This window comes from Erythranthe guttata, chromosome 13, assembly GCF_056151865.1.
Source record: "Erythranthe guttata isolate IM_541 chromosome 13, IM_541, whole genome shotgun sequence".
In the NCBI taxonomy this organism is placed as follows: domain Eukaryota; kingdom Viridiplantae; phylum Streptophyta; class Magnoliopsida; order Lamiales; family Phrymaceae; genus Erythranthe; species Erythranthe guttata.
This window is the reverse complement of record NC_142545.1, coordinates 2,414,837-2,438,348: the sequence shown is the minus strand read 5'-3', so window position 1 is coordinate 2,438,348 and position 23,512 is coordinate 2,414,837. Positions and strand designations below refer to the sequence as shown.

The following is a 23,512-nucleotide window of genomic DNA, read 5'->3' as shown; positions in this document are numbered from 1 at the left end:
CCCAAGGGAAAATTCGCATTTGTTGAGGGATACTCCAGGAAATCACCAAGTCAAGACTCAAAGTGCACACAATCAAATCTAGACCATAGAAAGGAGCATTCAGATTTAAACGGCATGCCAAATTCGATTACGCGAGTCCGACAATGAAGTAAAGTGTAAAATTAAAAAAAAAAAAATACACTCCAGACTTCCCTTAGTACCTCATTAGAATAAACGAGAACGACTACGATAGGAAAACATTCTGTATGTAGCATACTTCCTCAATGTTAGCACAAACGAAAATTTCCTCCTTACATGCAATATACTAATCTTTTCTCTCTTCGCTGAGAAATTATTTTCCTCTATTCCTTTCTCTTGCATCAAATTTGAACTCATTATTTTAATGCTACTCGTGATTGAAAACAATCTTCGTCACAAGAGAAATAAAGCATTCACAAAATATAAACTTTTATAATAATTTCAAGATCAAGCGATATTTCGCTGGAAAGCACAGAATAATTTAAAGTCTTGCCTGCAATGCCGTTCGTTTTCATCCCCACCAACGGTGTTTGTTTCGACTACTCTTCACCAAAATTAAAGCTTCTCCAATATTCTAAGTTATTACATCATCAGCATATCTAACTCATCTCCACTATCCATGCCCTCTAACCAAAAGCAAGCTTTCTACGTAATTATCAACAAACAACGAATATGGATCCCCGTAGATTCCAGGATCCTTAGTCTCCTTCGTCTCTGGATTATAGACAACTAACCCAAGATCACGTATGGTAAGTAAAGCTTCACCACTCTTCCAAAACCAAACAAAATTTGTAATCTCCTCCAACAAATCAATCGTATATAACTTAGTCCAAGATTCTCTCACACAGTACTCCTTCATCATCCACACATTCCACGACACCATATTCGAACCAACAATTCCGAGCGAATCCTCAATCACGAAAATAGCCAAGCTCGCAGAAGTATCCTCTGCCAACTCATCTGGCGGCATGACTTCGCCGAATACCTCGTCACCAATATCAAATGCCAAAATCGAACAACGTCGAGGTGCATTTTCATCGAACGGTTTGTAGGCGAGCCAATGCACAACACCATTCACGTAAGCTCGGCAGTGCATACTTTTAAGAGCCCACAGAGTAACATCATGAACTCCACCAATCAACCTCCGCCAACTCCGTGTATCGAGGGAAAATATCTCGACCTGCGGCGGAACACTCAAACAACCGACATCGTCGATTTTTCTGAGGTAAACCAACCTCACAACCTTGTAAACATGACTAGCAAATCCTCCAAAACCCAGTACAACGTTGTGGGATTCTATCGGATTGATAGTGGGGTTGGGTAAAACTATATGATTTCTAACAGATGGGTTCCATATAATAATACTGGATATCGAAGGATTACTGAAGAACATATCATTCGATAAGCACACAAGCCCATCGCAAGAACCCACTACTCTGGAATACTCAATCGGGAATTCGAATGGAATTTCGAATTCCGAATTGATACCAAAATGTCCGTTTTCAGATACTTTCAGCAATGAAAACTGATCTAGCTTGCTGTATTTACCGTGGCGCGTGAGGAGGAGGGTTTGATTCTTACTGTTGTTTGAGAGGTGTGATGCGGTGAAGGCGGCGCTGGTGATAATCGACCGCCATGATTTCGAAACGGCGGTGAATCGGATTAGGGTTTTGACTGGCAATTTAACGAGGATTTCGGAGAGGAGATCTGCCGGAAAGTAGTCCGACATTGTTCACTGATGAAATTCTTCTTTCTAGGGTAGAGATTTGGGGAAGTTGACAACACTCTGTATTTTCAGTTTTCTGGGCATTAAAAGAAGGGCAAATTGCACATGACCCCCTATAAATTTATAATTTCGCACTTTACTCCCTTTAAATTTAAAAGAAGTGAATGTCCCCTTTAAAATGTTATTTTTGTTACACATTGCCCTATAGCAAAATTCTAATGAGTAATTCACTAGAGTTGAGTATCTTTGTCGAACGTTGACCTTTTTAAATATTATTTTTGTTGCACGCTGCCCTCTTAAAAATATTATTTTTCAGCACGCTACCCTTTTAAAATGTTATTTTTGTTTCACGATGACCAACAAAAATTGACTTTTGGGGCAAAGTGCAACCGAAATAATATTTCGGGAGGATTTTTATCGTTATTGTAGAAAAAACAAAAATATCAATAATTAGATGGCCAATAACACCAACCATCCAACCATTTTTCACCCAATAAAGTCGGTTGCCAACTATTACCTCACAAAGTCGGGCTAGTAATATGGTATTCAATATTTAGTAAAATCTATTGGTAAGTTTGGGTAAGTAACTGGCCGATAATTGTCCGACCCGACCCATGTCGAGCCCTACCTATATAGTTCTTAACCCAAAAAAGAAAAACCCCGAACGAATTACTGATACCGCACTATTAGCCTATGCGATGTTGTCTATAAAATTTGTTCCAAAATAATTGTTAATTGTTTAAAGCCTTTTTTAAATGACGCAATCTTCCCCACTCAAACAACTTTTATTCACATGCGACCTATTACTGATAATATTCTTGTTGCTTATGAGGTTAACCACTTCATCAAATTCAAATTGAGAGGTTGTGGGAACTTTATGATCAGATTGAATGGCTTTTTTTTAGAAACAAAAACTTGCCCGTCTAATTTTGTTGAGATTATTTTACGACTTTGTTTTTTTTAAATCGTTTATTTGTTCTCAATCGTTTCCTATCATCGTACCGTCGTGAAAAAAACTAATATATTGTCTCCCTTTGCAGGCAAAAACTGTGTTTCATATATTCTATTGATCTTTCATCACAATATAAACTTTAACTAGTATACATCAAAAAATAAGATGCAGATCTTTTTTTCCATCAGTAAAGAATGCTCTTTCTTCGTCTCAAATATAAGGTCCATAAATTTTCATATGCATGCACCTATTTAGATACATAGACAGTATAATATATTTTCTCCTCTGCCGAATTATTTTCAACAAATTTGAACTCATTTTATCGAGCCTATAAAACGAGAAATAAATCATTGACAAAATGTAGAGGCTCAATACGCAGAAAAATAGAAATGCAAATTGTAATTGTAATAATATCAAGATCAAGTGATATCTAACTCAAAACAATAAGAGTTGCATAGAATAATTTAAAGTCTTGCCTGAAATGCCCTTCGTTTACATCCCCATCAACGGTGTTTAATTTGTTTCGGCTACTATTCAGCAAAAAGCTTCTCCCATATTTCTAAGTTATTACATCACCGTATCTAACTCGTCTCCACTAATATGTCCGTCCTCTAAGCAAGAGCAAGCTTTCGACATAATTATACATATAAAGCGAGCTCGGAGTCCCATAGATTCCAAGATCTTTAGTATGCTTAGTCTCTGAATCATAGACGACTAACCTAGAATTCTCTAAGGCCAATAAAGCTTCGCCGCTATTCAAAAAGGCAACTACATTTTCTATCTTTTCAAACAAACGAATGGTATATAACTTAGTCCAAGATTCTCTCACACAGTACTCCTTCATCACCCACACATCACACGACTCGCCAGTTGACTTGACAACTCCGAGTGATTCGTTAATCAAGAAAATACTCAACTTTGCGAAACCTGAACCACCCGCCTCCCATTCTGGCAACATCACTTCACCGAATACCTCATCTCCAACATCAAAGGCCAAAATATAACTACGACGAAAACTATTGTCACCGATCGGTTTTTCCTCGATGAGCCAATGCACAACCCCATTCAAGAAAACTTGACGTAACAGACTTGGATAAGCGCCCAGAGTAAGATCAACTCCACCAATCAACATCCGCCAACTCCATGTCTTGAGGGAAAATATCTCAACCCGTGTCGTATAAATACCGGCCGCGTTTCTGCAGTAAAGAAACCTCACTACCTTGTGGTGGGTACGACCTGCATCAACTCCGAAACCGAGTACAGAAATGTAGGCGTCTTTCGGATTGATAGTAGGGTCGGGTAAAACTACATGATTTCTAACAGACGGGTTCCATATAACGCCACGTGATTGCGGAAAAATCATGAAGGATTTATTCGATAAGCACACAAGCCCATCGCAAGAGTCTACTATTCTTAAATAAATGCTGTGTGGTTTGTAGTAGGGAAATTCGAGTTTTGAGGGAGAATCGACAGCAAAGGGTCCATCTGCAGTGAATTTAACCAATGAATTTTTTGCTTCCGTGTGGATTAGGGTATGGGTATGGTTTTTACCTTTTGAGAGGTGGGAAGCGATAAAGGCGGCGCTGGTGATAATCGACCGCCATGATTTGGAGACGGCGGCGAAGCGGATTAAGGATTTAACAGGCAGGTTTTGGAGGATTTCTATCAGAAGGTCTGTCGGTACGTTATTCGACGACATGGTTTAATTTACCGATGAAAGCTCAAAGTTGAAACAATAACAAAACCCTAACCAACAGCCGGTTTATTCCTTGAACCGTCCTTTGTATTTATACAGACTTAGGAAGAAATCCTAACTTAAGAAGAGTCCTACAACTAGGGGCGGAACCAGGATTTTTCGGTAGGGGAGGCCGAAAAGTTTAGAGAATTCATAAAAATATGTCAGGGGTTCGGGGCCAGCACCCCGAATTTTTTTAGGGATATTTATGAAGAAAACCAACACAAATGAGTAATGAGTAATTAGTGGTGCAAGTTGGAACGGAAATTCCAATTTCCGCCGGTTCCGATCCGAAGAGTTCCGATTTTGGAACAACTTTTTTCATCCCGACTTCCGAAATTCCGATTTCCGATTTTTTCCGATTTTTTTGGATTGGAATTGGAATTATATAAAATAAATTTGGAATTTCCGATTTCCGATCCGATTTGATTTCCGAAATTAATTCCGAAAAATTCCGATTTTTTTCCAAAAATACACCTATAAATAATAAATATTTTACAATATTTATTTTTCCGAAAAATACACCTATAAATTTTGTTTTAGGATTTTGACATAATGAGTTGTTGTTAGAAGTTTTATTAGATACTATGTTGTGTTCACTTTTATTTTTTTTTTGAACTAAATTTTAGTAGTTATTAGTTTTACTTTTATCGACGTGGACGTTTTTATTTTTTGAAAATTGTGAACATTTTAGAAAATTTTCGCTATGTATTGAAAATTTTAAACTAATGTGACTTCCGATTTTTTTCCGAAATTCCGAAATTTCCGGGCCTTTTGGAATTGGAATTAATTTTTAGATTCCGAAAATTTTGGAATTGGAATTGGAACTGATTTTGTACTTCCGAAACTTTTTGGAAATTTTCCGAAAACGTTAATTCCGATCCGATCCATCCGACTTTCACCCCTATGAGTAATAGAACTTTTTGTCAAAACAATATTCATAAACTTATATAAAATAAATTGCAATATAGTAACATTTAGTTGAATAAGTAAAAGTGTCTTAAAAAATAAAATCTTGAAATCCATAGAAATTCGATAGAGTGAAAACTTTAAATATTGAAAAGAAAAAAAAATTACTTTCTTTTGTATGTTATTTTATTTTCTTTATCATAAGCTTTAATAGAGATTAGGGCTTGAGATTGTAAAAATATTTAATAGGATAAATTATAAAAGAAAATTAAATTTAAAAGGTGGAAATAATAATTTATTTTTTTAATGTGGGCCATATATAAATATATGTAAATAAAAAAATCAATATATAATAGTAGATAAAAGTTATATAGGGCTCGTTCGGCTACCGCTATAAGGTTCTACTGACTAAATAATAGGGGCTAATAACACGTCCGGTTGACAAGATTCACACTTTTTCAAACCCGCTACTAAAATCAGAGCCCGCTATTAAAGGCTACTATTGCACAAAATTAGTAGCACCCTTCCCCCAGAGATTAATTTAATAGGGGTGACTAAAAAGGAAAAAAAGACAATTTTATCCTTAAAACCATATCGTATTATTTTAAACTAATTGGTTTTATAGACAATTCATATTTAATAACTGAATTTAACAAATTTAATAGAAGATCTAATCTAATAAACCGAACATGCTACTAACTAAATAATTAATTAGCCAATAAGGAGTTAATCCAATCTCATTTAATACAATCTAATCCAATATAGGTAACTGAACGAGCCCTTAATATATCAACCAATTACTAGTTATTTGTATATATATCTATTCAATATCTATAAATATTAGTATATATATATATATAATAGTAGTAAAAAAAAAAAAGAATTATGGGGGGACAACAGCCCCCTTGCCTTATTGTAGTTCCGCCAGTGCCACAACTACAAAACCCACTATATCTCACGACTCTTCTATTTCTTCTTACCATATACTATGTAACACACGCACGTGCGCACACACACAGGGGCGAACCTAGGGGATTTTCTTAGGGGCTGAAATATAGGGGTAATTTAAGAGATGATTTTTTTTTTTGTTTTTGAGGACTAAAATGACAAAATTAAAAATTTGGGGAGCGAAAGTACATTACCTAATACATAAATACAAAAAAAAAAAAGGAACAGCTTAAAAATAAATCTTGGGGGGGCGGGGGCCACCCCAGCCAAAGGCATGGGTACGCCCCTGCGCGCGCGCGCACACACACACACACACACACACACACACACACACACACATATATATATATATATATATATATATATATATATATATATATATATATATATATATATATATATATATATATATATATATATATATATATATATATATATATATATATATATATATATATATATATATATATATATCCACAATTCATAATTAGGGAAAACATGCGCCAAATTCAACTTTTTTTTTTGCGCGCGTTAAACCCGCTTGTGTTTCATTTTATTTTGCATGAAATCCCCTTTTCCGTTAAAAATTGATGCGGTTAACCACAAAGGGGATTTTTATGCGATTTTTTTATAACATAGGGGGATTTAGGGCATACCTTCTATAATACAAGGGAGTTTTATGCAAAAGCAGTTTATTCGTTTAAAGTTCATATTATTTTCTTAAATTAAGTCGAACACATTTATTCAGTTACTATAGGAAAAATTGAAATTTAATAGGTGTGGTGAATGTTATTTACTTATGTATTTATTAGAATTATTATATATTTTATAATTTATTTTGGATTAATATATGTGAAAAGAATATGAATAATTTGAGAATTCGTTCTAACTTCCATCTCGAATATTACTTTTTAGTTTTCATATTTTAAAGTAATAGATGTATGCGACTTAATTTAAGAAAATAATTTGAATTTTAAATGAATAATTTAATTTTGCATATGCCATCCTTGTGTTGGAAACTATACACCAAATTCCCCTATGTTATAAAAACTTGCATAAAATCCCCTCTATAGCGATGTTAACTATTAAGATAAATAGGAATTTTATGCAAGAAAAAAAAAACACAGGGATATTTGGCGCAGATTTTCCTTAACATAGAGGGTTTATATTGTTTACCCTATACAGTTTGGCTTCTAAGACTATAAATCAAACTCAAATATTATTGGGTTTTATGTTTGTAGGCTAACATCGAATCTTAAATTATTTCGAATGACGAGTTTAAATCGTGCTCAAATTAAGCTTACAACATGCAAAATTTACAAGGACGAAGCACAAAGGAATTGAAATTGGATGCCGGTCTTGGGAGTATCGGTACAATATTAATATCGTACCAAACAACATAGCGGTAACTAGGGCTGGAAAATAATTACCGTCTACCTAATACCACGGTATACCTACCAAACAATACCGAAAAATTACCGAAACTTCGGTAACCACTACATTTGGTACGGTATTTGTACCGTACCACAATTATACGGTACGGTAACGGTATTGTATTTTCTATACCATGGTAATTCTGTACCGTACCACAAATTTGAATTTTATAATTTAATTAATATATATTTATTTTATATTAGTTAATAATTAAATAAAATTGAAATTACTACATAAAATAAATATGTCAAAACTTAAAAAAAGTTAAAATACAATTCTTAAAAATTTATGGGACAATATTGAATCTTAATTAGTGCAACAAAAAGGCGTACATCCCATTTGGTTTTCACCGAAATAGTATGGCTTCAAATTGTGATTGAAAAAAAAAATCATGACTCTAATAATCTTATTTTGCAAGGTGTGGCTAAATCAATGAAGTTGAAGTTTGATAAATAATCAAGTAGCTTTGAAAAATTGAATAAGATCATATAAATAGCCAATATTCTTGTTTAAAGTGTTGTGTTTTTATAAAGATCGTCTTCAAAGTATAACAAATTACAATTAACGGTAGAGTACCATGTACCGATATACCGTACCGAAAGTAACGGTATACCGAATAACGGTATACCGCACTTGTTGGTACGGCAACGGTAGCGAATTTTTCAATACCATATAATTCGGTAGGTACACGGTATTGATCAAAATATTCGACAACCATAACGAAACCACCCCTAGCGATAACTACCAATCCCAGCCCGAACTAAAACCATACTGCGAAAATAATAAGCACATCGCAGTTTTCTCCGTTTGTAGCATACTACATCCAAAGAATGGCACAACCGAAACATTCCATTGGATAAACTAAGCTCTTGTCTACCTAACTATTTAAATCTCAACGGGAAAATTACTGTTTTCATCCCTCAAGTTTGCATTAATTTCACATTTGGTCCCTCATTTTCACAAAAAATATATTTGGTCCCTCATGTTTCAATAATTTAACACTTTTGGTCATTTCCGTCAATTTACCGTTAGTTCGTCAGTTAAAGTAGTGATGGGTACACACTTGATTCAGTTATTACTAACGGAACATTAACGAAAATGACTAAAAGTGTTGAATTTTAAAAACACAAGGGACCAATTGTGTTTTTCATGAACACGATGGACCAAATGTGTAATTGATGCAAACTTGAGGAACGAACACTGTAATTTTTCCAAATCTGAACGCTTAAGCATATTCATAACTGAGATCATCTTCATCATGAAAAGGAATAAAAATGTAAAAGGCTAATTAAATAGGAGGATGAAAAATAAATTATTTAAAAAAAATCTAGGATCAACCACATAAGATGCATGTTGGGTTCTTGTGAACCTTATCATCTCAATCAACATCAGATTCCAACGAAAGCAACTAAACAAACACAACATAAGGCGGGATTAATCATCGGTAGCGCCTAATCCTCTAGAACCAAACAAGACGTGTGCGAGTTCTTGATACACATTTGACTAATTTCAATCGATTAACCTGCAAAAATTACTACTCTGTAATCTATAAATAACGAAAAACCCCATTTGACTAATTTCGGTGGGTAGATTTAACTTTCCCGTAAACATGCCTTTCGATTTCATCCCCGTCAAAAATAATCAAACTTTCTTAAATTGATAGTTCTCCATTTTAAGTTATACATTAGCCATTTAATTAACCTGTCGTCCAAGCAAAAGCAAGCTTTGGACATAATTATCAACGTACGTAGAACGACAGCAATAGTCCCATAGATTCCAAGATCCTTAACCCGCCTACTATCGTCCAAGATTCTTCCACGCAGTACTCCTTCATCACCCATACATCACACGCGCACCCAACGTACTTGACCACACCGAGCGATTCCCCAATCACGAAGATGCGCAGAGTCGGTAGTTTACTTGCATTTGCCAACTCGCGTGGCAACATTACTTCACCGAACACCTCATTGTCAATGTCAAAGGCCAAAATTGAACTAAGTCGTGCATTACTGTAATCGATCGGTTCTTTTTCGGAGAGCCAATGGACAACCCAATTAAAGAAAACTTGACAGTACATATTCGAATAAGCCCGGAGTGTAACATCAACTCCGCGCACCCTCCGCCACCTCATTGTCTCGGGCGAGAATATCTCGACTTTCGGAGTGAAGTAGCTACGGTATACGAAATAAACCAGCCTCACAACCTTGTAAGCATGACTACACTCTGTATTTTCATTTTTCACTGATGAAATTCTTCTTTCTAGGGTAGAGATTTGGGGAAGTTGACAACACTCTGTATTTTCATTTTTCTGGGCATTAAAAGGAGGGCAAATTGCACATGACCCCCTATAAATTTATAATTTTCGCATTTTACTCTCTCTAAATTTAAAAGAAGTGAATGTCCCCCTTTAAAATATTATTTTTGTTGCACATTGTCCTATAGCAAAATTCTGATGGGTAATTCAATGGGGTGTGTTTTGTTGCACGTTGCCCTTTTTAAAATGTTATTTTTACTGCACGCTGCCCCATTTATAAATATTATTTTTCAGCACGTTATCCTTTTAAAATGTTATTTTTGCTGCAAACTGTCCGATTTAAAAATAATATTTTTCAGCACGTTAGCCTTTTAAAATGTTATTTTTGTTGCACGATCCCATCAAAAATTGTCTTTTGCGGCAAAGTGCAACCAAAATAATATTTCCGTGGGGAGGATTTTGATAGAATAAAATCTTATGATTGTAAAAAAACAAAAATATCAATAATTAGATGGTCCATAACACCAACCATTCAACCAATTTTCCACTAAATAAAGTTGGTTTCCAACTATTACCCAGCCCATAATGATCGGCCCAGTAATGGTTTTCAATATTCAGTAAAATTGATAGATTAATTTGGGTAGGTAATTGGCCGATAATTGTCCGAGCCAGCCCATGTCGAGCCCTACCTATATTGTTCTTATTCCAAAAAAGAAAAATCCTGAAAGAATTGCCGATACCGTCCTATTAGCCTCTGTGATGTTGTCTATAAAATTGGTTCCAAAATAATTGTTAATTGTTTATAGCCTCTTTTGAATGACCTAATCTTCCCCACTCAAACAACTTTTGCTTACGAGGTTAGCCACTTCATCAAATTCAAATTCAAATTTAGACTTAATCCCACTTTCCACCCTTAAAATATACTATTTTGGCATTTTGCACATTTGAAACAAATTAATAGCACTTTGCACCATCGAAACACAATATCTTCATGCATAATGAAACATCGCATGAGTTTTTAAAGCTAATAAAAGTAATTTAATATTTTTAGTTGTATTTAAAAATTATATTTTCTATCATAAATAAATATTTTTCGGGAAAACAAAATTCTTCAGCTATTTCGTTATTAAGTTATCTGAAAATATTATTTTCTTCAAAATATTTCTACCTAATATTTCCACCAATTACAATAAACGATCTATCAATCGAATAATTTAGTGATAAAAGTTTATTTGATTTTATTTTGTATGAATATTTTTTTTTTTCCAGTTATACGGTGTGATTTTTATTGTTTTGCTCTTTGTGCGCCCGAAATTAGATTGGAGGTTGAAGAAAATAATAATTTCATTTGACGTTATTTTGCACCCCGGAAAAAAAAAATCAATAAAAAATGAATAATCATTTATTATTCAATTAAGGGTGAATTGTGAATGATTTATTGTGTTTTGAGAGTGCAAATTACTATTATCATTTTTCAAGAGTGGAAAGTTTCAAAAGACTCCATTTTAAGGGTGCAATGTGGGATTAAGCCATTAAGTTTAATATCAGCAAAGCTTACGATCAGATTGAGTGGCTTTTTATAGAAACAAAAACTTGTCCGCTTTGGCCTCCCTCGTAATTTTGTTGAGATTATTATACGACTTTGTGTGTCTACCGTCTCTTATTTCTTTTTAATGATTCTCAATTTGGCTCGGGGGTTCTGAAGAGAGGTCTTCGGCAGGGTGACCCCCTCTCACCATATCTTTGTATCTACTGCACCTAGGCTTCGATAATGGGAATTTTCATGGGATTCGGATAGCTCCGGCTGCCCCTATTGTTGCGAATTTATGTTTTGGAGACGAGACTCTTTTTTGGTGAGGCCTCGGTAGAAGACACCATAACTTTGAAAAATATTTTGAGCCAATACGCGAGGACATCGGAGCAGTAGATTAAGATGGACAAGTCTACTATGGAGTTCAGCCCGTCAAAACGCCGACTGAAAACCGACACCTTATCCACCAAATTATTATATTTTCCTGAGATATATTTTACTTATCTAACCATTATTTTCTTAGTTTTTGCAGATATGGCTAATTACATCCCATGTGTTGAGATATAAAATTTGATTTCCGATTATTTATCTTTTTTTTTTTTTAAATCGTTTCCTATCATCGTACCGTCGTTAAAAAAACTAATATATTGTCTCCCTTTGCAGGCAAAAACTGTGTTTCATATATTCTATTGATCTTTCATCACAATATAAAATTTAACTAGTATACATCAAAAAATAAGATGCAGATCTTTTTTTTCCATCAGTAAAGAATGCTCTTTCTTCGTCTCAAATATAAGGTCGATAAATTTTCATATGCATGCACCTATTTAGATACATAGACAGTATAATATATTTTCTCCTCTGCCGAATTATTTTCAACAAATTTGAACTCATTTTATCGAGCCTATAAAACGAGAAATAAATCATTGACAAAATGTAGAGGAGCTCAATACGCAGAAAAATCGAAATGCAAAATATTGTAATAATATCAAGATCAAGTGATATCTAACTCAAAACAATAAGAGTTGCATAGAATAATTTAAAGTCTTCTTGCCTGAAATGCCCTTCGTTTACATCCCATCTACGGTGTTCAATTTGTTTCGGCTACTATTCACCAAAAAGCTTATCCCATTCTGTGTTATTACATCACCGTATCTAACTCGCCTCCACTACATATGTCCTCTAAGCAAGAGCAAACTTTCCACATAATTATATATAAAAAACTTTCCATAGACTCCAAGATCTTTAGTCTGCTTAGTCTCTGAATTATAGACAACTAACCTAGAATTCTCTAAGGCCAATAAAACTTCGCCACTATTCAAAAAGCCAACCACATTTTTTATCTTTTCAAACAAACGAACGGTATATAACTTAGTCCAAGATTCTTTCACACAGTACTCCTTCATCACCCACACATCACACGACTCGCCAGTTGACTTGACAACTCCGAGTGATTCCTTAATCACGAAAATACTCAACTTTGCAAAACCCGAACCACCCGCCTCCCATTCCGGCAACATCACTTCACGGAATACCTCGTCTCCAACATCAAAGGCCAGAATATAACTACGACGAAAACTATTGTCACCTATCGGTTCTTGCTCGATGAGCCAATGCACAACCCCATTCAAGAAAACTTGACGAAAATACAAACTTAGATAAGCGTGCAGAGAAATATCAACTCCACCAATCAACCTCCGCCAACTCCATGTCTTGAGGGAAAATATCTCAACCCGTGTCGTAAAAATACCGGCCGCGTTTCTGCAGTAAAGAAACCTCACCACCTTGTGGTGGGTACGACCGGCATCAACTCCAAAACCGAGTACGGAAATGTAGGCGTCTTCCGGATTGATAGCAGGGTTGGGTAAAGCTATATGATTTCTAACAGATGGGTTCCATATAACGCCGGGTGATTGCGCAAAATCAATTATGAAGAAGTTATTCGATAAGCAAACAAGCCCATCGCAAGAGTCTACTATTCTTGTATAAATGCTGTCTGATTCGTAGTAGGGAAATTCGAGTTTTGAGGGAGAATTGACAGCAAAGGGAACACCTCCAGTGAATTTAACCAATGAATTTGTTGATAGCGTGTGGATTAGGGTATGGGTATGGTTTTTACCTTTTGAGAGGTGGGAAGCGATGAAGGCGGCGCTGGTGATAATCGACCGCCATGATTTGGAGACGGCGGCGAAGCGGATTAAGGATTTAACCGGCAGTTTTACGAGGATTTCGATCAGGAGGTCTGTTGGTACGTAATTCGACATGGTTTCTGATGAAAGCTCAAAGTTGAAACAATAACAAAACCCTAACGAAGAATTTATTTGTCCCTTTAAATTAACGGCAAATTGCACTTCGACCCTTCAAAAAATGTCATTTTTGCACTTTTTCTCCTCAAATTAGAAAAATGAGATTTAACCCTTTTGAGATATATAGCTCGTTGTATTTTTCCCCAAATGTGTATTACCGATTAATTCTTCTCGTCGGATTTCAGTAACGGTAATTTTATCCGACATATGGGCTTCTAGGAAAAACTATTGCAGATGAATCATATAACACAGCAAAGTAACTAAAAGACCAACAAACATAACAAAAATGCCAACCCTAGTTTTGGAAGCCCCCAAGTTGGTCAGCCTAATATCCTCTCTCTTCATCTTCATCCCAAACCCATCAACCTCCACGTCAGCCCCAATCCTCATACCTTTCCTCTTCGAATACCAAAACCAAAACCCAAACCTCGGCCGAGCCACCAAATCCACACGAAAAACCGCTGCCGACCCATTCGAAACCGCCTTCACGGCGGACTCCCACGGCACCCCACTGCTCTCCACCACCTCTCGCCTGTCGGCCCTCTTCAACTTCCCCTGGTAGAAAGTGGGAACCACGTAGTTGGCGACCGCGGTTCGACCGTACGAGAAGGTGAGGTTACCATCTCCGTAGCGGACACTGCGATCTCCCAAAATGTTCTCGAACGCGAGATCGAAGAAGAGGCAAGGGTTGATTACCGTTGTATGATTTGAAATGCTCGTGTTTTGGGAGAGGTCGAGGGCAGGAACGTAGAATTCTTGGATGTAGCAGCGCGGGCCTTTGAGGTTGAAGCTTTTGTGTAGAGGTGCTTTTGTGTGTCACGTGCGGCGCACGTGCAATTTTCCGTCCAAACTAACTGGACAAATGGACGGAGGGACAAAAACGGCATAAAAGTGACATGTTTAGGGACAAAAATTGTAACTTCATCTTGTTTAGGGACGAAAATCGTTTAAGTGGTAATGTATAGGGACGAAAAGTGTAATTATCCATTTATTCTTCTTTTAATATTGAAAGAAGGGCAAATTGCTCATCACCCCCTGTAAATTTCTAATTTTTTCGCACTTTACCGCCTCAAAATTTTTAAAAGTGAATGTCCCCTTCGAAATATTATTCTTGTTGCACATTGCCCCGATAGCAAAATTCCGATGAATTATTCATTAAAATTGAGGAGTTATGTTGCACGTTGCCCTTTAAATGTTATTTTTATTGCACGTTGACCCTTAAAAACATTACTTTTTCGCACATTGCCTCTTTAAAATTTTATTTTTGTTGCACAGTGCCCTAAAAAAATTGGCTCATTGAGTAAAGTGCAATCAAAATAATATTTAGAAGGGGGAATATCCATTTTTTTTAATATTTAGGGGGGGAAGTGCGAAAATAAAAAAATTATAGGGGCAAAGTGCATTTTCAAATTAAAAAAGTCAATGTTAACCCAACATTAATTTATTAATTCTACCAATTACAATACACATACGTGGACTGTACTTCGTATATATCTACGTTTTGAGCTTTAGGTCATCACCTCCTCCAGTAATTGAGTTGAACAAGGAAAAAACAATTAATTGATGAATATAAAAAGCTTATTACATTCCTATGTGATTGTCAGCATATATAGTGACATTACATCACAAGTTACAACAATAAAAAAATATGATCGTCTTTTGTATTCTTTGTAAGGACAAAATATTATCTCTGCCGTCTTATACTAATTAAGACCAATTCTTCTATTTAATTAGTATTCTTAAGATATAGGTATCCTGTGATAAAACTAATTAGAACTAAATGACAAGTTTAAATAAAGATTTGCTACATATTCTTTATTAAATTCATTTTGAAAATACCCTTCCACTCATCTTTATTTTTTCAATTTTCAGTCTAGCATTAATCTTTTACATTATTATAAATAACTTTTTGTTTTCCTTATTTTTAACATTTTATTGAAAATTACGAAAAGAAAATATTTTTCCTTTTCGTTAAATAATTCAGCAGTTTTACAAATACTATGGTATACTATGTTGTACAATAGTTTACACTACCATTAAAAAAACTTTTTTTCTACATAATATTGAAAATTACAAAAAAAAAAAAAAAACGTGCTTTTTGTTATTTTTTTAATTCAATCTACATATTTTTATTTATTTATTTATTGTCAATATTGTAGTAGACTATGATATACTACGGTGTACTATGATATACTACGGTGTATTATAATATATCACGGTGTACGGACAAACCCTAGCAGCCAACAACACCCAATCATGTTTTTTCAACAAATCAAATTCTGAAATATTTCATTTCATACAAGTCCAAATCCTGTTTTTTCTCTCTTTTTTTTCAATTTTTTTTATTATATACAATAGGACAAAATGTACTTTACCCCCTACAGATTTCCCATTTTCGTGCTTTCCCTCCCCCTAAAAATTCAAAAGCTGGATGATCCCCCTTCAAAATATTCTTTTGGTTGCACATTGCCCCAGAAGCCAATTTTTCGTGGTCATTGTGAAACAAAAATAACATTTTAAAGGGGCAATGCGCAAAAAGTTAATGTTTTTAAGGGGTAACGTGCAACAAAAATAACATGTAAAGGGGGCATAAAGGGGCAATGCGCAACAAAAATACTCAAATGCCGATGAATAATCCATCGAATTTATGCTATCGGGGCAATTTGCAGAAAGAATAACACTTTGAAGGGGGCATTCAGATTTAAAATTTTAAGGGGGTAAAGTGTAAAAATTATAATTTTTTAGGGGGTGATGTGCAATTTCACTATACAATATATTTATATATATATATATATATATATATATATTAATTTTCATTATCTGAAGGTCGTCAAAGCTCTATTCAAATGACTCCTCAATTCCGATAAGTTGACTTTAGACTTTTGAATTTTTTTCTCTCCGGCGGCAGATCTTCGGAGCTACAGTTCTATAAACTTCTTACTTATGATTAGTGATGATGCTAATATGTAACTCACCTAGGGTGGTGTAGAAAACGAGCTGGAAGAGCAAACACATGAACTAAGCCGGGGGTTGATCCGGCGGAAACCCCTCCAACGCTCAAGTCAGACGTGCTGATAGTGAAAATAGTCCAGAGAATACATTTGATAGTATTGCTCAGTTAATAGGACGTACCTTGAAGAATGAGTTCCAACCTTTATTTATAGCTTAAATGAGATTGTTGGGCCCAAACCTTATTTGAAGGTTATTGGGCCTCGGTGATTGTGGTCTTCGATATTGGGCTCGTGGCCCAGTATGTAAGGAAATTGTAGGCCCATTGGGTCGGCCCAATTAGGCACACTACAAAAAAATGTATTTTTTGTGACGAAAGTTAAATTTGTCACATCAATAACAAGTTTATATGACAAAATCGGATGTCGTCTCATAAGTAATGTTTTATGAGACAAAATTGTTTTCGTCACATAAAGTTCGTTTTATGTGACAATATTATAAATTCGTCGTGGAAAGAAATGGCTAGCTCATTCAAACAATTGGTGCACCCATTTAAGTGACAACATTTAATTGTTTTATGACAAAGTATTTCGTCACAGTCATTTTTTTATGGTGACAAAATTGATTTTGTCACAACTAAATAATTTATAAATAACTTCAATTAGATGCAAAATAACTTGTATATTTAAATTTTAATGGCGTACAACAAACATATGAAATCTAAAAACATGTTACGCAAATTCATTGTGAAAGATGCATTATATTTTAATTGAAAATTATTATAGTAGATTCCAGTGATAATAGTATTAAAAGTAATAAAATAATATAAATTTCAAAGAATAAGTCTTGATAATTGGTTTTTTTTTGCCATTTAGCAATTAAATATTTGTTTTGGCCATTTAGCAATCTACTATTATTTTCCTCTCTCGTTTCGACTCTCATGTTAACCACCACCGCCAGCCTTCCGCCCGTCGCCTTCGCCACCACCCCCCACCTTCCGCCTGTCACCTTCGCCACCACCGCCAGCCTTCCGCTTGTCGCCTCCGCTACCAGTAGCCTCTCAACCGATTCAACTAAGGTAATTTTATTTTTCTCAATCTCTACACATCTCTACCTCTGCTCCTTTGTCATTTTTTTCTCTCCCGATCTGCAATCGAATGTTAGAATTTTGGCTAGAAGTGCGTAAGTTAGCTATTTTGAGCCTCTACCCCTCTATCATTTTTATTCTCTCTTAATCTGAAATGTAATGTTAAGGTTGTGGCTAAAAGTTCGTAAATTGGGTTTTTTTTTTCTCACAATTAAATTAATGATATCTAATTTAATTTTCGAAATTCGTTGATGGTTTCTTCGATGTTTGAATTTAAATTAGGTTTTCTGAATCAGAATTATGTAGTTTTCTAGTATGATGCTGCAATGGAAGTGCAATAATGAAGCCCTAAAGGAAGAAATGAAGCGCATAGATGGAATCCCCCTGCTCTTGTTTACTATTAATTAATTATCTTCTGCGAAAATACTTCGTGTTCTCCTTTGCTGATTCATCTGCTTCGCCGGTGTCTGTTGAAATCGGCATTAACTTTACTGATTTCTCTAAGTTTTTGTTGAATAATTAGTCGATTACTTGTTTCGGCATCTGAAGCTTCATAGCAAGTCGAATTTATGTTTCTTAGTTCATGTCTTAATATCCAGTAGCTAATTTTATTTTTTTGCACTATTTTAGCTGTGTTTTTTTCCCCTGATTTACTAATTCTAATGGGGTTTCCTCATTCTAATTTATCTTCTTGATTTATGTTTTGTGATGTGTGTTTGTAGGAGAGAGAGAGAATTAAAAGGGGTTTTTGGATGATAGAAGAAATACTGGACTTTCTTGAGAGAATTATCAATGTCGCACACCAGGTGTTTGATCATTTTACAAGACGCTGTTTCCCATTTCTTTATTAATTAATTGATACATTGTTGTTGAATTGTGGTTTCTGCTGCTTAGCTAAGAACAGGTAAACTTGTAAAATATACAAATAAATGCTGAATAGGCTAGAGAAATCTGAATTTTAACATCCTTGGAAGTTTGAAACTGTGATTTAATATTTTCTTGACATTCGAGTACTTTGCGTAGGTATAAGGAAAACCGTTGGGATCTGAAGCAGCTGGTTGGATTTGGTGGTATGCCGTCTTCTCATTCACCTACAGTGACTGCTCTTTCAATGGTTGTTGGTCTCCAAAACGGTTTTGGTGGATCGGCTTTTGCTATTGCATTAGTCTTGGCATTTGTGGTACGATAAACTCGTCTTTCTTAACTCTGCCTTTTTTGTATTTTTCGCAATAATTAAAAATCGTGTTTTTTTTTTGTTTTCATCAGTTTGCTAGAGCTGTTTGTTGAACATGTGATAAGTCTAATCAACGTGATTTTTTTCTCTCAGACATAGTCTATTTCAAGGGATTTTAGTACTGGAAATTATCGTTTTTAGCCCTTTATACGGCCTCGTCTACACCGAGGGATTACTTAGACTACAAAGATACAGGTAAAAAGGTTTCAGTTTGGTATAACTCTTATATAGGCCTTGTGAGCTTTGTGTTACAATTTATATCTGTGATATAGTTCAAATGACAGATATTTATGCAGCCGATCTATTTCAAATGTTTTTTTATCGTGTTATACGGTTTTGTTATTGCTTTTTCTTTAGTTATTCTTCAGACGTGGAATAGTTTTCTTCTCGTGTCAATTCTTTCCGAGGTTTTTGATGCATTCATGGATATTAGGACCGATTCATTTTGAAGAAAATAATAAAATCTCCTAACAACGGAGTTCTGTGGTTTCGAGTGAAACAGCAAAAAAGATGATTATATTCCATATTTCTTGAAATATTTCCCTCGTTATCTATGTTCTTTTTTCAGGACGCTCAAGAACTGACGTAAATGGAAATACTGAGCAGTGTCTGTTTAACCTTATGACAGTGCCAAATTTATGTCTGAAAAATGGTAAAAAAATATTTTATTTTCCTGTTTTCAGGAATCAATTTCTATCAGATTTTTATTTATTTTTTATTTTTTATATTTAATTGTGTAAATAGTTTCGGAACCTATTTTCTGAAGGTGATGAATCTGTGATGCAGGATGGTGTTATTACAACAGAAGGAAAGGAAACATGTGAGTTTGGACTATACATTTGATATCTCTAAGGTATTTATTCAACGTCATAAATCTTTTGATTTTCAGGTTTTAGTTTAAAGAATTCAGAAGTTAGACAACTTTTCGAGAACTCCCAATTCATCATTTGATGCAATGGTTGGAATTTGGAAATAGAATTGCTACATTTTATTTAGTCATTGAATCCAGGGCCATGTGAAAGCATTTTCTACAATTTATTCTGCCTTGAGAGATAGGGCTATGTCAAGGTTGTGAGGAGGAAGAATATCGCTCCACTGAAGGAAGGACGGTGTCTATATATTACGTAGTTTATTTTTTAATGTAAGTTTCAATTTGATTTTATTGACTCATGTATTTTGTATGTGTAATTGTACGATATATTGCAATACAATTTTATTTCCGAAATCATTGTTTAGTTTTGTGGAATTGTATTATTAGTTTCTTTAATTTAAATATGAATAATATAAATATTATATAGCAAATTATATATTTGTTGTAAATTTTCTTTTGTGACGAAATAATTGTCTCAATAGATATTATGTCTATGTCACAAAATAATTTGTCACAAGAAGTAAGTGAAAAGATCACCTCTTGTGACGACAAATGTTTTTAGTGACGAACATATTATGTTTATGCGACGACCACTTCGTCACAACAATAGAACTTTATGTGACGAATTTTGCTTTTGTCACAATATTTTGTGACGAAAACTTCAGTTTGTCACATAACACCTTTCGCGACGGGGCCTACGCGACGATCGCTGTGACGAAAAATATTGTCACCTAAATTTTTTTGTGACAAAATACTGAGTTTTTGCGACGAGTTTTTGCGTCACATAAAACTGTTTTTTTTGTAGTGGCATATCAATTAGCTAAATTACGTCAAGTAAACTAAATCAAGTTAGCTTAATCAAATGCAAATAGTTCAAACTTCAAAGTATTAGTATGGCGGGAAACTTATTTAAAACACGGCCATATGTATTTCAAATTTAATTTGAATACAAGTCTAGAGAAAAAAATTATTTGCAAATTTATTCATAAATATTCGACTTGCCATCCACTCAAGTCATACCTATTCTATTTGGAAAAAAATAAAGTTAGTTTTCATCTCCAAGTTTGTACCAATTTCACATTCGGTCCCTCATGTTTATAAAAAATATATTTGGTCCCTCATTTTCCAAAAATTCAACACTTTTAGTTATTTCCGTCAATTTTCTATTAAAAATCTAACCGAATCAACTTTGTTCCCATCACTGCCTTAACAGACAATAAGTTGACGGAGATGACGAAAAAGTGTTAACTTATTAAAACATGAGGGACCAAATGTTTTTTTTGTCAACAAAATGTGAAATTAGTACAACTTGAGAGTTGAAATCTGTAATTTTCCCTTTTATTTTCTTCCTCCCACTATCACCAAGTTTTGACTTTTAATCTATTGACTTTGTGCGGTCTTTCTTTAATCATTCCAACTTAAGATTTTTTAAAGATAAAGAATAAATAATGGGTAGCTTCTTGGGATTTATTTAAATTATATATATATATATATATATATATATATATATATATATATATATATATATATATATATAACCTAGTCAAGAAAATATAGTTCTATAAATGTATTTATTTCTTCTTCTTCTTTTGTGTGTGTTGTGTTCTATACATATATTATTCCAATGGGAAAATGTTGTATCTCGATATGGACAATCTGCATAGTGATAATCTTAACTCCAGTCATAGTAATACTTTCGCTAAGCTTCGTTACACACAAGCCCAGATTATACATACAGGATATGTACGTACCTGCCCTAAAAACCACCACGGGTTCATCCAACGCCACCAGGCTCAACACCTTCATTTTCATCGACCTCAAGCTTCAGAACGTGATGCCGTTTAACGGGATCCGTTACGGCGATCTCAACCTAACCTTCTTCTACGCCACGAACACGAGTCTGCCTGCGGTGGGCAACTACACCGCCCCCGGGTTCTATCAGGGCCTGAAGAAGACGGCCCACCGTAGGGTGGTGGTGCGGACAAGTGGGCTGCCGTGGGACGATGCGTTCGTGAAGGTTTCCGGTGGGTCGGTGGTGGATATTCGGGTGGAGTTGGCGACCACGGTTAAGCTCAGGCGGTGCGGTAGGTATTTGGAGAGGGAGGCCATGGTGGTGAAGGCTAACGTGCGCCTCGATGGGTCCGGTGAGGAAGTCAACAAGAAGACCGTTAGGCTCGTCGGTTAATTTTCTGATAATTATATACGAATTGATCAACTCAATTTATTGTTATTTTTTAAATTATTTGTTTTGTGATTTTAGTTTTGTTTTAGGATATTTGTGTGCATAAAAATATTTATTTGTGTATGATTTCATGTGAGTGCAATTATTGAACTTTGTGCTAATTTAGGTGAGTGCTAATTGCATATAAGTCCCTGTGTAATTTTGAATGACCGAAAAAATCCCTGTGTTATAAAAATTAGCATAGACTACTCTATATTGTTTTTAACAAAGCACATTGCCCCTTAATATTAAAATCGGCGGTTGACTTACATAAAATGACTGCGTTACCCTGATGAATTTATCTACTCTAAACAAAACTCAGAAAAGAAAAGAAAAACAAAACAAAAAACAAAACAAAAAAGAAAGAGAGAAAAAAATATATAATGTTTTTTTTCCCCGTCAAAACGCCTGCGCCATCAGCCGACGACCGCCACCAGCCAAAGGCCACCTTCCATCAACCCTGCCCCTTCCTACACAGGCACTCGTGGTCTAGGATTCGCGCCGAAAGGATCCAACCCATGAGTCGAAGAACGAGAGATAAGTGATTGCAATGGTGAGAAGCTTGTGCATCGAAGCAAAATGAATGAAGTTGAAGAGAGGGGAAGCAAATTGCAACAAAGTCTGCCATTTTTGGTGTGTGTGTGTGTGTGTGTGTGTGTGTGTGTGTGTGTGTGTGTTTTTGTGTTTTTTTTCACGATTACTCCATTCCGTAAACTAAATTATGGACAACCAAATTATCGTGGGCGGATTGTAGGGATTCTGCTTCTCAATTTTGGAAAGGTGAGACTTTTAATATTGTTGGATGGTGAGGAAGAGGGCCTTTCTGAAAACATTAGGAACTGGATTAAAAAATATGAAAACTTTCATTTTGGGCTTGTAATTTTGAGGTGAATTTCTAATTTGCGGAATATATTTTTAAAGGATATTTTGGTCTTTCCTGATCCAAAAACAAATGCCCAATCGCACAAACCGCGAGTGTATCTCACGTCGAGATCAGAGGGTCTTTATTGCCTTTGACAAATTTTCATAGGGGGTTTTGTGCTAATTTATTTAATATAAGGGTTTTTTCAGCAATTCAAGATTATACAGGGGTGGTTTTCGCAAAAGAAAACCATTTAGGTGATGGTCCAGCACTACAAAAAAATCGCAGTCCTTTTTTGGAATTAAACTATATTTTTGTGGAGGTGATGTTTAGTTTTCTTGAGTATTGAAATGTGGTTTTTATGAATAAGTCTCTCACCAACTATCTTTATTATTTTAGGTCCAGGGATTATATTTTTTTTGTTAATAAGTCCATTTCTTTAATATGTATTATAAACAAGGGTAAATTACATCCG

General features: G+C 34.9%; 5 protein-coding genes and 1 long non-coding RNA gene across 6 annotated transcripts; 2 read left to right on the top strand and 4 right to left on the bottom strand.

Moving 5' to 3' along the window:
• Positions 1-410: 410 nt before the first annotated feature.
• LOC105972028 (F-box protein CPR1) lies at positions 411-2,281 on the bottom strand. Its single transcript, XM_088811947.1, has 2 exons — positions 2,096-2,281; positions 411-2,032 (listed from the first exon to the last, which is right to left on the bottom strand). Exon 2 carries the CDS (start codon positions 1,745-1,747, stop codon positions 632-634), a length of 1,116 nt encoding a protein of 371 aa, XP_088668073.1. The 5' UTR covers positions 1,748-2,032; positions 2,096-2,281; the 3' UTR covers positions 411-631.
• Positions 2,282-3,176: 895 nt separating this feature from the next.
• LOC105972006 (F-box protein CPR1) lies at positions 3,177-4,395 on the bottom strand. Its single transcript, XM_012996941.2, has one exon. The coding sequence runs from the start codon at positions 4,393-4,395 to the stop codon at positions 3,292-3,294; it is 1,104 nt and encodes a 367-aa protein (XP_012852395.2). The 3' UTR covers positions 3,177-3,291.
• Positions 4,396-12,359: 7,964 nt separating this feature from the next.
• On the bottom strand, positions 12,360-13,825 carry LOC105972004 (F-box protein CPR1). The gene has a single exon (XM_088811973.1). It carries the CDS (start codon positions 13,769-13,771, stop codon positions 12,677-12,679), a length of 1,095 nt encoding a protein of 364 aa, XP_088668099.1. The 5' UTR covers positions 13,772-13,825; the 3' UTR covers positions 12,360-12,676.
• A 213-nt stretch (positions 13,826-14,038) lies between these two features.
• LOC148765633 (protein NDR1-like) lies at positions 14,039-14,700 on the bottom strand. The gene is made up of 2 exons (XM_088811862.1): positions 14,561-14,700; positions 14,039-14,450 (listed from the first exon to the last, which is right to left on the bottom strand). Exons 1-2 carry the CDS (start codon positions 14,698-14,700, stop codon positions 14,039-14,041), a joined length of 552 nt encoding a protein of 183 aa, XP_088667988.1.
• Positions 14,701-17,671: 2,971 nt separating this feature from the next.
• On the top strand, positions 17,672-20,308 carry LOC148765632 (uncharacterized). The gene is made up of 3 exons (XR_016029255.1): positions 17,672-17,840; positions 18,873-19,029; positions 19,850-20,308. It is a non-coding gene; the product is annotated as an uncharacterized LOC148765632 (long non-coding RNA).
• Positions 20,309-21,510: 1,202 nt separating this feature from the next.
• On the top strand, positions 21,511-22,283 carry LOC105972046 (protein NDR1). The gene has a single exon (XM_012996978.2). It carries the CDS (start codon positions 21,579-21,581, stop codon positions 22,137-22,139), a length of 561 nt encoding a protein of 186 aa, XP_012852432.2. The 5' UTR covers positions 21,511-21,578; the 3' UTR covers positions 22,140-22,283.
• The last annotated feature ends 1,229 nt before the right edge of the window (positions 22,284-23,512 follow it).